Genomic DNA, 17,191 nt, shown 5'->3' on the forward strand with positions numbered 1-17,191 from the left:
CCCTTCGATAATAAATATTGTTAATGAATTTTACTCCATGGAGGTATATTATTGGTACCGTTGATATTTGATACCGTGGCCATGTAACAATTACATTTATTTATAGACAAATGTAGAATCTCATTATTCATCTCCTTTTTCTCTATATATATTTGTCCTATGTGAAGGGAGACAAGAGGAAAAACATGCTAATTAAACAGAATTAGGTTAACCCACCATAATATAATGAAAAAATTAATTAAATCACTTGTTATTTATATTAATGTGAACTTGCTTTACCCAAGAAAACAGAAAAATATATAAGAAAGAAGATTCCATGATGACTAGGATTATTGAGTTTAGCATTTCTTTTGATGAGGGTACATTCCCATTCATAAATTATTTGCAAATGTTTCTTCTTCTCTTTTGGTACATAAGTAATGTGCTTTCAAAGTAGGGCTTTAATTATCAGTAATGAATGAGAATTATTGTTGTAATAATCGTCGAATTTTAAACTTAATTTAATTGAGAGTTTTTCATTCAATCAAGAATTGTTTTTTAGATCTATCTTCAAGTTAGGACTTATATAAGTTTCGAGATTAAAATAAATAAATAATATATCATGTATTCCTTCTCAAAAATAATAATATATAATAATATATCATGCATAAGGTTCTTGTCAAAAATAATAATAATAATAATTATCACATATACTTGAATAATTGTTCAATTAATTTTATGTAAAGTAGTTTTGAATTAAAAATTACAATAGTTCTAAATTTGATAGCAATGGCAAATAATATATACGATTTTGCAGATATCAATCAAATACAAAACAAATAAATACAAAAAATAGAAAAACAAAATAAAAAAAGAAAATTTATTTAATAAATATAATTTATGGTTAGGTGGATATATGATTCCACGACCAAAATAAACGAAACGGATAATATAAGATTTTTCTTTAAATTTGACTTTTATTCTTCGACCAAGCACAAACACCTACTACCAAACAAATTCAACTTTTTTTTTTTTTTAATTTTTAGTATAACATGTGTCATCTGTGTATATAACCATAATATATTGTTCGTCTTGAACATAACTCTCACGAATTTACTTTTGGTTTCACCCAAAAAACTTCATATGAATGAAGATAATTCTCATATCTTATACACATAGATCACTCTCTCCCCTAATCAATATGAGATTTTGTTTGCACTCCTTACAAACTTAACCATTCTTGGTCACAGATGAACCAAGTTTGGTTTGTACATATGCTCGTCCAGTCCAGTCGACTTAATCTAGCAGTTGGTTTGATTCAAGTCGCTTTTTTGGCGTTACTTTCCGGTGAAATTAATAATTTTTCTAATGGAGGAAAACTAAATGATAAGAGACAAATTCAAGCCTTTGATGAATTCTTATGGGATTGCATCTCAACTAATAAGTAATTTTTTTTTAGTTCAATTAGGGATCGAGGTGGATACCATGCCACTTACCACTTAAGCTATGTTTTTACTACATTAATATTGATTAACATAGGGAGGAAATGAAACTTGAGAATACTTCAAATATGCACAAGACACGTTATGGTATGTTTACTACTCTTCTAAATATATTATTAAGGAAAAAGAAAAGTATATTTTAGATTATTTAAGTGATGCATCCAGCCATAAACAGGGAAGGTAAACACAAATGGCAGTAGATAATTGAGTGGATACATATAAATATACATATGCTGGCCGCCATGTCTGAAGTAGTTTTAAATGAATATATCTAATACGTGTTTTGAGGAAGACCAGAGACTCCTTCAAATTCATCAAGCTATAAAAGGGAAGCTTTTTGGATTCTCATTTCACAAATTCTCAACTTCAATTCTCTTCAGCAACTGAGAAATAATTATACTTGTTGTTCTTGCTTCTTCGCCCATGGCATCATCCAAAGTTATAATCCTTCTGGGACTTGTCATTGCAACTTGCGCAGTTGCTGCTTTCGCATCTGATCCTAGCCCTCTCCAAGATTTCTGTGTTGCAGATCCCAACAGTGCAGGTAATTAATTTTTGAACTCCACAAGTTACCTGTTTAATAATATACACAAATGATTAATTTTGGGTTACGATTTTGATTTTGCAGTGAAAGTGAACGGTTTTGTGTGCAAAGATCCCAAAGTTGTGACAGCGGATGATTTCTTCGCCAAAGGGCTTGACAAAGCAGGCAACACATCGAACCCTAATGGTTCTAAAGTAACGGCTGTGAATGTGATGCAAATTCCGGGACTCAACACGCTTGGCATCTCTTTAGCCCGTGTGGACTACGCTCCGTGGGGCATCAACCCACCCCACACGCACCCACGCGCCACCGAGATCTTGACCGTCCTCGAGGGCACCCTTTTGGTCGGCTTCGTCACCTCCAACACCGAGAATCGTCTCTTCACCAAAGTGCTTTACAAGGGCGATGTGTTCGTTTTCCCCGTTGGTCTGATTCACTTCCAACAGAATATCGGGTACGGCCCGGCCGTGGCTCTAGCCGCTCTCAGCAGCCAGAACCCCGGCGTTATTACCATTGCTAATGCTGTGTTTGGATCAAACCCGGACATCTCAACTGATATTCTTGCAAAGGCTTTCCAAACTGATAAAGCCATTATTGCTGGAATTCAAGCCAAGTTCTAGGTGTTGGGTTTGGTTTATAATTTTTATATATTTTGGTTTTGTTTCATGATTGTGTAATCTCTGGTTCCTTGTTTGTATTCCCTTTTGAAACTGTGGTTAATTTGTTTGTTTAATTATGAGCTGTAATTTTAATTGAATACTTTGAATTTGAATAATGAAAGTTCCTCGGTTTAATGCATCAACATTTCACTTTTCCGTTACTAAACTATCACGGCGGGTCAGTAAGGCTTACTTTCCCGACACAAATGTCTCTCATTAACAGATGATATATATAAATTCGAATCTCTAATCCTTATTTTTTTTAGTGCTAATTTTTACTTGTACTTAAAAAAGAAGAAGAAAAAAAAATACTTCTTGACTAAATTAAATATTTTTTAAAATAATTAAACTAAAATATTTGGTTTGTGCCAACAAGAGTTTAACTCAACGGTAATTAATACTTATCTTTCAGTAAAAAGTCATGAGTTTTAATTTTCCTTTTTTTAGTACAAGATATAGGGTAAGTACCACTAAGCTATGCAAGCTTTAGCCACTTTCACTTGTTAGCCCAATCTACTTTTATGTGTTTCATTAATTTGTTTACAATTTATACAAACAATTTACAAAACTAAATAAAACATAAAATTGTTAGCCGACGAAAATTAAGCTCAAATACTTTCCTTCTCTTGGTAATAACAATCTTCCTATTAATTATCACAAAAATCACTAAAAATTTGACTAAGATTTTCTAAAGGTCGATGGTTACCGATCATATAAAAATAAGTATTATTCAACAAATAATTAGAATGTTAATTTTTGAACATAGCTCAAAATCTTACGTTCTCGTAAATCACAAAACAAATAGCTCTAATAAATGATGGCTAGTTTGCAAATAAGGGTTGAATTATGAACATCATCTAAGTATTGTTACAACACAGAACATAATTTATGAATCCAATCTCAGTAGCAGTAGGATATTATTGGGAATTGCCCTGATGATGGCGCGACAACATTGTGGGGGTGGGGTTCGAACTGATGACCTTCTGGTCAGAGATAGGTGCCTTAACCATTTGAGCTATGCTCGGTTTGGCGAATCACCCGTATAGTTATAATTACTAAAATGCATATTCTTTATTTCTAGCTAATTACAGATGCGTTAACTATAATATTATTTTTAATGAGATCAAATAACAATTTTTAATTTATTTTGTTACAATTTTATTAAATCGAGTATAATAAATTCATCAACTAAGAAAGATTAATATAATTTTTATTAGAATAACCTCATTAACATAAAATATTTTAAATTTTATTGTTATAATATTTAAATGAATTCAATTTTAACAATATTTTATATTAATTAATAATAACAAAGTAAAATTAAATTATTGTTAAATTAAAAAATAAATTGTAATAGTTTATAATAAAATCACATCTAAGAAAAGCTAATTAGCATATTAAATATATATAAAAAAGTAAATTTGTAAAACAATTAATAATAAACATTACGAGTCACACTAATATAGAGAAAAAGAGTAAAAGTCGTAGAGTAACTAAGTGATAGGTTTTTTAGAAGGGGCAAAATTGAGGGAATAATTTCTAAGTTTGAGAGACCGAGTGTTCACCAATTGATTTCCTCCTACGAAATAAATGGTGTTTTGATCCCTAAACTTTCAAGATTATTGTATTTATTATGTCCTTGAACTAAAAAAAGGGTTAGGTTCCTAGACTTTGAATTGTATGTATCGAATAGGTTAAGTGTTTAGTAAGTCAACTTTCAATATATAGTGTCTAGCTAAACGGTCTCAAAACTATTGTAAATTTTATGTCTAATAACTCTCATGCCTTTACAAGAATTTTAAAAATTGATAAACTTAATTATTAGACAATTTTGTGTCTGTTAGAATCTTGAACTTTCAATTACGACGTGTCTAATAAGTCGATAAAATGTTTAATATACAAGTTAGAGACTTATTAGACATAACATTGAGAGTTCAGGGCTCATATTAGTTGAAAGTTTAGAAATCTATTCGATATTTTTTAAAGTTTAGAGACCTATTAGATATATCTTGAATGTTTAGAAACTAAACTTCTAATCTAACATATTTTTTGGAACGTGAAAATGGATATATATGAGAATAATATTTAAGTTTTAACTGATGAGCACCTACCTTCCTGTTGACCGGCACTCAAAATTTGACAGCTCCCTTATTTTTTGAAAAAACATAAAATTCGTCTTTATTTATTTATTTATTTTTCCCTATCCATTTTCTCAAAAATTTTACGGTGGTTAGACCGATCAAACAGTTAAGTATTATTCGATATATAATATATTTGTGGCATATATCACTATATGATGTCATAGAATACTTTTCAAGTGCTCAGGAAGATTTTGGTCAAATTACAACTGCGTTGCTAGTGAGTTTTGTGTCTTCTCACATGGCTTTGAGTTATGTTGGTGTGTCGGTGGTATTACATAATTTCTATTTACGCTTTAAAATCTTAGTTCAATTATTTTTTAGAATAGAATATATGTTTCCATATTTTATAAAATGCTACTTGGTTAACTACCAATATAAAGTATCACTTTCGCAAGGTATTTTATAGGTATTAAAAACATTAGACTTTTGAATGTTGGAATTTAATATTATTTTTTTAGTACAACATGTAAGTGCGGGATTCGATTCACAGCCTCTTAATTGGAGATATATATCAATTATCGTTAAACTATGCTCGTTTTGTCATTTGCGTGGAAGAATTAAGTATTATTAAAATAATATTGAAATGTCAATGTCTTCACTAAAAAGTTAGATATTTTTAATATGTATATGAATTTTTTTTATAACGTGGTGTGAAAAAATAAAAAATAATAATTTATTAGTACACAATTCCGAGAGATGGGGTCTTCCCTCAGTTTTATTTGCTTATTGGTTATTAAAAAAAATAAAAAGAAAAGAATAATGCCAAGTATCGTGGGATTTTTTTTTAATAATGTTAATTTTTAAAATATTTACCAAAATATACCTCATCTCAAACTAATTACAAGAATAATGTTTTGAAATTCATAGGTCGTCTCTTCAAGAGACGACCTATGAGTTGGCATAAGTTGGTCGTCTCTTCAAGAGACGACTAACGAACGTGGCGCTTACTCCGCGCCACGTTAATTTTTTTTTAAATTAATCATGGTCGTCTCTTCAAGAGATGACCATGCCTTTTTTTTCTTTTTTTTAAAAATAACCTAACATGTCGTCTCTTGCGGGATTTTTTCAAATCCCGCTTGGTCGTCTCTTTAAGAGACAACCTTGTGCATGGGCGCCAGCTGGCGCCTTGGTCGTCTCTTAAAACGTGGTTTTAAAAACCCTAACCCTCACCCCTATCTCCATATCTCCCAAAATACGATTTTCCACCGCCGCCGCTGTCTCCGCCGATCAGTCCACCGTCTAGCCGCCACAACCTCTTTTGGTAAGTATATTCCACTCTTTTTTGTTGTTTTCTTTTGTTTTCTTTGCAATAATTTAGTTTTAACAAAATATAGGGACCACCACTTCATCAATTTCAATTTGGGACCACAAAATATGGCATCTAAATGTTTGACAATTGTTTTGTATATGAATGGTTGTATGGTGGAAGGTGTAAATGGGATTGAATATAATCGACCGCCATGTGGAGGTTTCACTGTTAATAGTGGTATTGATTTTGGACATTTTGTTGAAATGATTGGATTATCATTGAACATAGATGTGAGCAGCAATGAATTAGACATAGTTTATAGACACCCTACTCTCACACCCTCAGGATCAACTAAGTACATTCCTATTCCTATTTCGAATCACAATGCGTTAGAGTTGATGTTCTCAATTGCAGTGCCCTCCCCAGAGATAGTGGAATTATTTGTGTGTGTTAGAAACATAGTTAATGACACACCTAGTCAATGTCTCAGCGAGTGCCAATGCCTTGACCCTGAAACTGAACAAACTATTCCCCAAAGTGATGATGTAGGAGAGGATATAGACCTACCTGCTGAAAATAATTTTGTTGAATTGAGAACGGCAACAGATGATGAGTTTGATGAGTTGGATTTCGAGGATGGTGAACACAATATCCCTTCAGACATGTTCAACGACCTGGGAATGGACATCATGAATAGTACTACAGAACATGATCTGGTCGTTGAGCCAGTGGCTGTAGAACATGATCTGTTGTACAAGGGATTCAGATGCAAAGATAAACAAACAATGCAACATATTGTGAAAAGGTTTGCTATTAAAAGTCACCACCCATATGAAGTTGTTGAGTCGGCACCATCGAAGTGGGTAATTAGATGCAAGAAGTGGGAAGATGGATGCAAGTGGCGACTCCGTGCGATCCTAAACAAATGTTATAACCTTTGGGAAATCACGAAGTACGAAGATGAACATTCTTGTGTTTAGTCTGAACTCAATCAAAGTCATCCTCAATTGGATTCAAATATGATTAGTCTCGAAATTTGTGATGTAGTGACAGACAACCCTACCATAAAAATAGTGACACTTCAAGGTTTGATAAAAGAAAAATTTGGATATCATGTTTCTTACAGAAGAGTTTGGGACGGGAAAACGAAGGCATTGTCTCAAGTATTTGGTGATTGGGATGAGTCATATCAGCGTTTATCGAAGTGGATGTATATGGTGAAACACACAAATCCAAGAACGATCATTGAGTGGAAACTCAAGAATTATGGGACGTCGGGTCATGTCATTCTTCATTCCGTCTTTTGGGCATTTGGTCCTTGTATTGCAGCTTTTAAAACGTTTCGCCCCGTACTTCAAATTGATGGAACTCACCTTTATGGAAAGTATAGAGGAAAACTTTTGATTGCAACATCAGTTGATTCAAATGGACATTTAATGATAAGCACCAAGGTTGCTCGTGTTTACAAAGCTAGAGGTCCTTCTAGGATCCTTGCAAACATTCACAAAAACGACTAACTTACCGAATGATTCCAACCAAGAGTAAGGTTAGAAGATGAATCACTCTTAGATCGGACTTAGAATCTACGATAGACACTCCTAGATCCTAAGACGACTCACTCCAGAATTAGCTTGATCGAGACTAATCCAATGAATCGGTTTAACATCAAACCTAAAGCAAGATTTGAAAGAAGCAACACCAAAAGTGTTAAGGAACAAAAGTTTTTGAATTTCAATATGTTTTAATCTTAAGTTATCCATAACAAGAGCATTACAAGCCTTTAAATAGGCCAAATGGTCGTTCAACATAAGAACACCAAAAGTTTTTCAAAATACTACTTAATGCAAATTGTAGAAAATAAGACATGCAAATCAAAACTTGATTGCACATCATTCTAGACACTTAAATGCGGATCAGAAAACGTAGTCATGCTTCAAATGGTCTTATCTATGTGCTGTAGGAGGCGCTTCACATTTGGATATGGTTTGACAACTTTTGACTTCACAAACTCCAAAGAGGTGCAATCTGCAAAGGCACCTGTTCACGAATCTGCACACTTTTTTTGTCGTCCGTGCCATCTCTCAAAATAGACAACTTTTCCCGTGTCATCTTTGCTCCATTCTCTTCTTGACTCATTGAAGTATCATTATGAATAAATTCGGGCTCAAAACTCTTTGTTGGTTCTTGTGCATTAACAACCTTTTGAAGGTGCAGTGTGAAAGCCTCTTGAATCTTCCTTGCCTTTCTTGTAATAATTGCTCCTTTGATATATGTAATTGGTCACAAATGGATTCGTATCACATTTGCTGCCACTTGCTTTTGCCATTGTTGACGAGGAGAATCGCGAGACTTGGGGATGGTTTTTAAAAACCTACGAAAGATTGTTATGCACGAAGAAACATGCTTGATATCTGACCGACACGGAGGTATTATATCGGCCTTTAATAATCCAGATAATGGTTGGACAGGGCATAAATCTCATCACAGATTTTGCTTACGACATGTTATGAGCAACTTCAATAAAAAATACAAGAGTATGTTGTGAGCAAACTTACAAAGTATGTTGCATGCTACGCTCATCAATTTGAACCAGTTCCACACGAAGATTACTGGATTGCTCATCCAAATATGCCTATTCTGCATCACGATACAGAATTATTGAGACAACCTGGTCGACTAAGAAGTTCCCGTATTCATAATGAGATGGATTGGAGAGAACCGAATGCCCAAAAAAGATGCGGGTTGTGTAATCAACTTGGTCACAATCGAAGAAGTTGTCCTTCAAGACAGAGGGAAGCACCGTCATAGCATCTTGTACTTCTGATTATTTTTTGTCTCTGTAATATTTTAGATTTTTGTTTAACTTTGAATGATGACATTATGATTTATTTTTTTCAAATTGTGAATGATGACATTATTTATTTAATGATTACATTATGATTTAAATTTTTAGTGATTTCATATTATGATTCTTATTCTGCATGATGACATATTTTATAGAGATAGAACATGGAGCTAAATACAGGTCCGATGGATCGATCAGTGTTGTATTGTCAAGCGCGTCATCGATCAGAGTTAGTTTGGCAAGGTCAGTGTAACGAGGAGTTGCAGTGTAGGCGTAGAAAGGCAGTATTTGATTGCACTATTCCATTACATCCTTTGATTGAGCCAGCACTTCGTGCTTCCGGTTTTTATGGATTTGCCAAAGTTGGATTTATTCAATTAGATTGGCACTTAATCACTGCGCTTGTGGAGCGATGGAGGTCGGAGACTCATACTTTTCACATGCCTGATGGTGAATGCATGATAACTCTCCAAGATGTAGCGGTGCAATTCGGGTTACCGGTAGATGGTGAGCCAGTAACGGGGCCAGTAAATTATGATTGGAAAGCCACATGTCAGTTATTTCTTGGTGTGACGCCAGACGACTCACATATTAGAGGATCTAGACTCAGTTTACCATGGTTGGCTTCACAGTTCCGGAACTTAGATGATGATGCTGACGAGCATACCATTGCTAGATATGCTCGTGCCTACATTTTGCAACTTATCGGTGGAAGCCTATTTGCCCATAAGTCTAATAACTTGGTCCACTTGATGTTCCTTCCGTTGTTGGTTGATTTTGAGGTTGCTGGACGATTCAGTTGGGGAGGAACATGTTTGGCATGGTTGTATCGACATTTATGCAAGGCATGTCGATCTGATGCACGAGACATTGCTGGTTCGATCATACTCATTCAAGTATGGGCCTGGGATCGGTTCCCAAGCATGGCTCCAGCCCGTCGCCACATCACGGAACATGAACTTGTGGGAAGACCATTAGCTGCACGGTATGCCTATCTAACTATTTCATTGTGCCCTGACATTAATTCTTTTAATATATACATAATTTTACAAATTTAGAGTATTATTATAGGTGGAGAGATCAGTTTTGTGTCACTGAATTATCGACACATGTATTGGTTCAGTACAGATACATGTTGGATCTTCTGACACCAGGATCAGTATGTGTTTAAATATTATAACTTATAAATATAACTTGATTGAATTTTGATATAATAATTTTTGCCCAAATATTTCAGTTGATTTGGGAACCATACAATAAGGAATTAGCATCTCTACTAGATTATTGCAGCAACGGCCACGAGATATGGTGCACAGTAAGTCCACTCATCTGTTTTCATGTTGTTGAGTGGCATCATCCAGATAGAGTTGCTAGGCAATTCGGGATGAAACAGTCGATTCCAGATTTTCCTAGTTGGGACCCGAAAATACATGACATAGACCTTCGACACCGGGGATGGCAAGACCATACAAGACCTTATGTGGTTAGGTGGCGCATGTGTAGAGATTATATTGCCATTAGTCCTCTGGTGGACGATGATGGTGATTGCGATCCCGGATACATGAGCTGATATTTATCAATTACTAGACGTTATATCACTCAAGAAGGAGCAGCGTTTGGTGCCACGATATGTTTTCTAATTTGGCTTTACAAATTATTTCAATTTAAATATCTATTTATTTTAATTCATTTTCTATGCAGGCTGCATGTTTTGAACAAATTAGTATCCTCTCATCGTCCGAAGATATTAATAGCTTATGTACCACTGGTGGGAGAATTTAAAGGCTTCATCAGTTGTATCGAGTACCTACACCTACTCAGGGCCCCAGGCGTAGAGGACGTCGTCAAATAGAGCAGGATGCTCCAGACGAACCTGACATTCCTGAACCTGAAGTTATGTATCATAATTTCGATGATGCTCCACCTTTCACACAGACACAAGATGATGTCGGCCCATCCACACCTATGGTTATGATACCGACTCCTGGTTCGAGCCAGATTCACACACCAGTACAGTATGGTTATGACGGTCATGGACGTGGGCGTGGTGAGTATGGACAATACATCAACCCTAATGAGGATTAACAGACACCAGAGGCATCGAGAGCTCGTCGTCGACAGCCGCATCGTCATCGACGACCTCCCTCATGTGGGACACATTAGATTGATTGATAGACTATAATGGTTGATTATGGTTATTCAGCTGTTATTGTCAACAATTATTTAATATTTTTTTCATATCTCGAATGATAGTATTGTTAAATTAATTATAATTCTCTAATTTGATAAATTAAAAATATCATTTTCTAATTGCAGTATGGTATTAACAAACTTTTAAATATAAATAAATATACCAATTAAGAAAGAGACGACCAAAGTATTAAAAAAAAGCGATGGTCGTCGACCAAAGTAAAAAAAACTAATTAGGTTATTTTAAAAAAAAAAAGAAAAAAAAAGGCATGATCGTCTCTTGAAGAGACGACCTATGAATTTCAAAACATTATTCTTGTAATTAGTTTGAGATGAGGTATATTTTGGTAAATATTTTAAAAATTAACATTATTAAAAAAAAAAATCCAAGTATGGTGCGCAAACGTGTGGAGACAAATAATAAGTACAATTTTCTCATATTTTGCATTTTATGAATTTTTATGTTTATTTAATTTTGATTATTAAACTTTCAATAATTTGATCTAAAGTTAGTTGGTTAGATGGTTGTTCGTTTCATTCGAGTAATACAAGATTGTTAAAAAAACAAAAATTTTATTATTATTATTATTATTATTTTGAAAGTCAGCTCCATTACTTGATTTTAATATGTTGTATTTAAAAAAATGTTAGTACTTTTATTATTATTATTATTATTATTAATGTCACAAACATGATTTTTCACCCCCTCTCACGGATGGAAAACTATGACTAGATTTAGATTGTCACCAAATAATGTGAAAACAAACTGAAGAACTAATTGCCGGCTTGGTCTTGGGCTTGGGCCTCTTATTTAAATGTTCAATTATTTAGATTCTACATATTCAGACATCTCTCATATTTCATTATTTTGAAGTAGAAGGAAATCGGGCGTAGCATATCCTCTTAGACAAAAACTTAGACTCCAATATAATAAAATGAAAATTTTAGGGTGAAAATTAATATAACTCACTCATCTTTTACATAATATTAAAAAGATTGTTTAAATACAAAATTTATTTCTTTTAATTATTTTAAAATTAGAAAAAGAACAAACAACATTTTGACTGAAATTATGATCCATTGATGTTGTCTTTTTTATTCGTGTTCGTACCCTTTTTTCAAGATGTCTCTTTCATTCCTGTATGTTGATCTAAGCTGTGAAATCCATATATACCTAATCTTTACTAAATAAAAGAATAAATAAATGAAGCGGAAAGATATCGATACTGAAAGTGAAAAGCGGATGTGCACATGTTACATATTTTTTTTTTAGCATAATGTTTTCGTGGAAATGAGAATCCCACTTTTTAGTATAAAAATAATATTAATGATAATAAGGACAGGCAATGGAAATTTGCAAGAGCATCCATTTTAAAGAATATATTTTTCAATATAATAATAATACTCCGTGCGTCCAATCAGAGAATCGCACATTTCTCTTTCTTGTGTGGTCAAACAGTCAACGCTCCGTCTTTGCAACTGACGTGGATTTTTATTTATTTTTTAATTATTTAAAAGATCGTCTAGGTACGGGTAATCTCTTTTTATTTTGGAAAGAAGGCCGAGTAATCCCTTTTCCGGTTGACAAATTATTACTCTACATCTGATTCAAAATTTTGGAATGATAATTATCTCTTAATTCTTTGAAATTGTGTTTATTAAAAATAATTTAGAGTTTATATTTGAATCAATTAATGAATGAGACCTTTACTAAAATAAATATTTACTTCTAAATATAGTATAAAGTTTAAAATTTTACCAAATGAAAGTCAAATTCAAATATGGTTTAAAATACATTAAGAAAAGTTTAATTTATGCACACAAAATATATATATACATATATATATATATATATTTATATTTATTTATTTATTTATTTATTGTGATGTGTTTTTTAAAATACAATTTTTTTTGGTACACATGTAGGGTGAAAACTCAAACTCGCGGATTTTTAATTAGATATTGGTGTCTTAACTAGTTGAGATATGATCAGATTAACCGTCTAAAATACAAACTAGATTTATGTTATAGAGTAAAATTTATTAAACTAGATTTATGTTATAGAGTAAAATTTATCTAATAAATTCATTAGTTTCCAATATTTAGGAAATAATAAACAAATAAATGTGTCAGACTGGTCAAAATAACAAATTAACAAATTAGAATGACATTTCTCACCCACTAATATAAATAAATCAACGAGAATGTTTTTAATTTTTAATTTTTAATTATTTATTATTTTACATCGTTAACGTTTTCTATTAATATGTCTATATATCATTTTCGTTCCTGAACTTGTAAATTATTTTATTTTAGTTCATCAATAATAGGAAGGAAAAAAATATTTTGATCCTAAAATATTAAAATATTTTATTTTAGTGTACCAACTTTTCAAAATGTAATCATTTTCATCATTCATATGATTTGCTACGAAATATTTAGATGGGTTAAAAGTAAAGTAGAGGGATAAAATAATTACTTTTTTTCTAAAAAATTCATGAAATGAAATGTATTTATGAAGTTCATAGACTGAAAATGAGAACGAACTTAAAAATAAATACCTCAAAATTTCATTGGCCGAAATAGAATGATCTATGTTGACCAAAATATAATTTTAATAACTAAAATAAAGAGAAATTAGTGAAATGTGGGAAATTTTAATTTGCGGCTTAGAAGCTTCCAAAAATTAAAAAAACGTGCAAAAAATGGTTAAAACTGTAGTAATCTGGACGAGATGCTCTCTTTTACAAAAGTTATATTATATCCAATCTAATTAAGATGCATTAGTTAATTATAAATGGCTTTTGGCTTAGTGCCATTTTTTGTCCTTTTTTTTTTTCCCAGAATATGTTATTGCTTTATCTTTTTCATTGCTTTAGTTCATATTCAGATTTATTGGATTTTGGTAGGTGACGGCTTGGCTTCCCTCCCCTAATTGAACCCTTCTTTGAAAATAATACAGAATAATATATATACCAAACCATTAATTATTTTCAGCTACTACACTGTAATGATTAGTGTGCGTTTTTTTTAAAAAAAAAAAACCCCATTTTTATTCTATAATGATAAATATAGTTTTGATTTTATTAAAAAAATTAATCAAACCATTTAATTAATATAAACGTAGTTGTTTTGTGGGTGAAATGTACTAAGCTTTCCTTGAAGTGAAGCGACAAATCAAACAAGTCATTTGGATTTAATTATCCAACCAGAGTAGACTCGACTCGATTGAGATGGTCTACCCGAGCTAACTTAAGAAGACTAATCTATAAATAAGATGAGTAGATTTCTTATGTACGCATGTGTTCAAAGCATTCAAAATCTAGATCGAAATACAAATTCTGCTTCAACAGTAATAATGAGCAAATAATCTATATCACTATATGTCACAATTAATCTATAAATTAATCCTCTAAATTGGAAAAAATTTCAATACTATGAAAGTATCATACTCTCTTTATTCACACTATGATTTTGCTTTTACAAATAATATTTTAATATTGGTAGACCTCACATCATTTTTAATATGATGTCGACGTGACAAACAATGAATGGAATGGAATATTCATGATAGTACTGTAAATTTTCTCTTATAAACTTATATAAAGTGAGGAAAAGTTTATGATATATTTAAAGTGGGTAGTTTTATTATTATATAAAAAATATATTAATTTTGAGAATGTTCCCAACAAATATAAATAGATGTCAAATGTTTACGTTTCTTAATAAATTTGAAAATAAAAAACAAGAAACTTAAACATTATCAAACAAACTGCTTCTCTATCTTGTTTCATTGTCATTCCATCGTAAAAGTAAATCTTGAGGTCTTCTTCCATTTCCTTTTTAGTTTATGTTTCCTAAAATTATGTTTATTTGGTCACAAGTTTTTAATTAGGATTTTACTTTTTTTGAAAACACATATGTTGATTTGCATTCTTAACCAAATTTAAAAAAAAAAAAAAATTAGTTTTCAAAATTTTGCTTAAATTTTATTTTATTTAAAAAAAAGTAGTTACCAAAACAAATAAATACATATTTACAAGTTTAATTTTCAAAATAAAAAACAAAAAAAATGAAATAATTATAAAAAAAAACCGTTTGAAAGGGAAATGAATTAATAAGAGGGTAGGGGGTGAGAGTGGTGTGATGGTTGGTTAAGAACTAATGATTACAACCCAAATTCCAAATTCCAAATTCCAGATGTGTTTCAGTTTTCACTATTTTTAGTCTTTTTTTTTTTGCCCCTTTTCATTTGATTAGAACTCCCAAACCAAAAACCAAAAAAACAAGAACAAAAACGAAAAGGAAAAAGCAGTTTGATTTTACAACATAATAAGAAATAAATGGAGAATTTTTATTTAAAAAGAAAAAGAAAAAATTGAGCATGTATGTTGGTTTTTGAAGTGTCACGCGTTGTCCCCTCCATTTCTCACTCCGTCTCCAACTAATCATATTCATTCCGCCATTGCTATAAAATCCCTCTTCTCTCTCTAAACCCTTCCCCCATTCATCTCTCTCTCTCTTCTTCTGAGAATATAACCATGCCGCTTCCATGGAAGAAGACCAAGACCAACCGTATTTCCCGGATTGTTGCCGATCTCCAGCCCCCCTCCCGCGGCGCCTCCCTCGTCGTCGAGACCGGCTTCCCCACCTCCGTCATCGACCTCTTCGTCAAGAATCGCGACCGTATCAAGCGACAATCCGCCAAGAGGAGCAAGAAGACCAAACACTTCCCCCCGCCCGATCTCTCCGATTCTCTTGCCCCGCCTCCCTCCCCCGATTACGATTCCCGCCCTCTCCCCAATTCCTCCGCCGGACCCTCCCAATTCGATCATCATCATCATCCTGCCCCGGAACTTGAACTCCCTACTGCGAATGCCGACGCCAAATTGGAATCCACTGGTACTCTGCTTGTTCTCGCGGTGAAGATGTTTCTCGCGGTGATTCCGGTTCTGAGTACCAGGAAACTCGCCATCGGGATTACTCTCTCCGCTTTCCTGCTTTTTCTCCTCCAAATTTTGAGCAAGTTCGCGGTTGGTTTCGCCAATCCCTTTTGGATCTGGAAGCGGTTATTCTCGGAGTTGGAGACTGCAACCGCCGCGGACCGCCGCCGAGACGGGTTCATTGTTGATCGTAGAAGAGAGGAAGAGCCGCCGAGCTCTGCCTCCGGCGAAATCCAAGTCGTCGAACCGAATTCCGATCACGAACACGAGGGCCTGCAACAGGAATTTCTGAGCCGGGAGATCAAATTGGGATATCTGTACGAGGAGGGCGAAATCGAGGACCAAGACAAATTCCAGGCCGCGAAGAATGACCGGAGCAGGAGCGCGAAATTGAAAGCGAAATTCAACAAATTGATACCGAAGAAGCTGCGGAGTGGGAAGAGAGTGAAATCCAGCAAGAGCAAGAACAAAACACAACTCTACAGCGAATTTCCCGGTCCGGGCGCGCAAGATCACGATCAGGAAAACGAACACGGACCGGAATGGAGCTGCGAGGAAGAAGATGAAGATCACGACGCGTGGGAAGAGCATCAGATTTGGACGCCTGAAGAAACGGTAAAAATTAACGGGAAAGGGGAAGAAGAAGAAGAAGAAGAAGAAGAAGAAGAGAGGAAGAAATTGGAGTGTATACTTGTGGTGGTAATGATTCTTCTGGGGCTTTTGGGGGGCCGATTTCTGGCACTTGTTCTTACGGTTTCAGGGTGTTTCATGTTCAAATTCATCAAAATTCTGCATCAGAAATGGAAATTTGGGTAAAGGGTAGTCGAGTAAGTTAGGATTATTCCCTTTTTCGTCTTCTTTTTCCTCTCTTTCTTTCCCAAATCTGATGGGTTGAAAGTGATGGCGATGACTGTATATTGGTTTACTAATGATGTGGTTTTCAAGACATGAATTGTATTTATCAATATGAGAAAATTGATTTCTAATGTTCAAAATTAGGAGAAGGGTTCTTAGGATTCTCAGAGTGATATAGAAGTAAAAAAAATAACAAAAAAAAAAAAATAATGGGACTTGGATGGTACGAAGGAGTCAGTAGGGGTGAGTTGATATTGTTGCTGTATGGGGAGACACAATAAAAT

The 17,191-nt window shown here is 33.5% G+C and overlaps 3 protein-coding genes across 3 annotated transcripts; all 3 read left to right on the plus strand.

Moving 5' to 3' along the window:
* The first annotated feature begins 1,821 nt into the window (after positions 1 to 1,821).
* LOC111015796 (putative germin-like protein 2-1) lies at positions 1,822 to 2,827 on the plus strand. The gene is made up of 2 exons (XM_022290950.2): positions 1,822 to 2,025; positions 2,110 to 2,827. Exons 1-2 carry the CDS (start codon positions 1,905 to 1,907, stop codon positions 2,643 to 2,645), a joined length of 657 nt encoding a protein of 218 aa, XP_022146642.1. The 5' UTR covers positions 1,822 to 1,904; the 3' UTR covers positions 2,646 to 2,827.
* A 6,256-nt stretch (positions 2,828 to 9,083) lies between these two features.
* Positions 9,084 to 11,004, plus strand: LOC148213473 (serine/threonine-protein phosphatase 7 long form homolog). The gene is made up of 4 exons (XM_088124193.1): positions 9,084 to 9,904; positions 9,991 to 10,078; positions 10,157 to 10,402; positions 10,741 to 11,004. The coding sequence occupies exons 1-4, from the start codon at positions 9,084 to 9,086 to the stop codon at positions 11,002 to 11,004; spliced, it is 1,419 nt and encodes a 472-aa protein (XP_087980319.1).
* Positions 11,005 to 15,433: 4,429 nt separating this feature from the next.
* LOC111015704 (uncharacterized) lies at positions 15,434 to 17,047 on the plus strand. Its single transcript, XM_088118865.1, has one exon. The coding sequence runs from the start codon at positions 15,651 to 15,653 to the stop codon at positions 16,866 to 16,868; it is 1,218 nt and encodes a 405-aa protein (XP_087974991.1). The 5' UTR covers positions 15,434 to 15,650; the 3' UTR covers positions 16,869 to 17,047.
* Positions 17,048 to 17,191: the final 144 nt, after the last annotated feature.

The sequence above is a fragment of the Momordica charantia genome (genome assembly GCF_013281855.1).
Source record: "Momordica charantia cultivar OHB3-1 chromosome 1 unlocalized genomic scaffold, Mcharantia_2.0 BLBB01000001.1, whole genome shotgun sequence".
NCBI classification, from domain to species: domain Eukaryota; kingdom Viridiplantae; phylum Streptophyta; class Magnoliopsida; order Cucurbitales; family Cucurbitaceae; genus Momordica; species Momordica charantia.

Coding starts and splice junctions, on each gene's coding strand:
- LOC148213473 (XM_088124193.1), top strand. CDS start 9,084: ATGGAGCTAAATACAGGTCCGATGGATCGATCAGTGTTGTATTGTCAA. Junction 9,905..9,990: donor GGAAGACCATTAGCTGCACG/GTATGCCTATCT, acceptor GTATTATTATAG/GTGGAGAGATCAGTTTTGTG. Junction 10,403..10,740: donor ACCATACAAGACCTTATGTG/GTTAGGTGGCGC, acceptor ACACCTACTCAG/GGCCCCAGGCGTAGAGGACG.
- LOC111015704 (XM_088118865.1), top strand. CDS start 15,651: ATGCCGCTTCCATGGAAGAAGACCAAGACCAACCGTATTTCCCGGATT.
- LOC111015796 (XM_022290950.2), top strand. CDS start 1,905: ATGGCATCATCCAAAGTTATAATCCTTCTGGGACTTGTCATTGCAACT. Junction 2,026..2,109: donor TGCAGATCCCAACAGTGCAG/GTAATTAATTTT, acceptor TTGATTTTGCAG/TGAAAGTGAACGGTTTTGTG.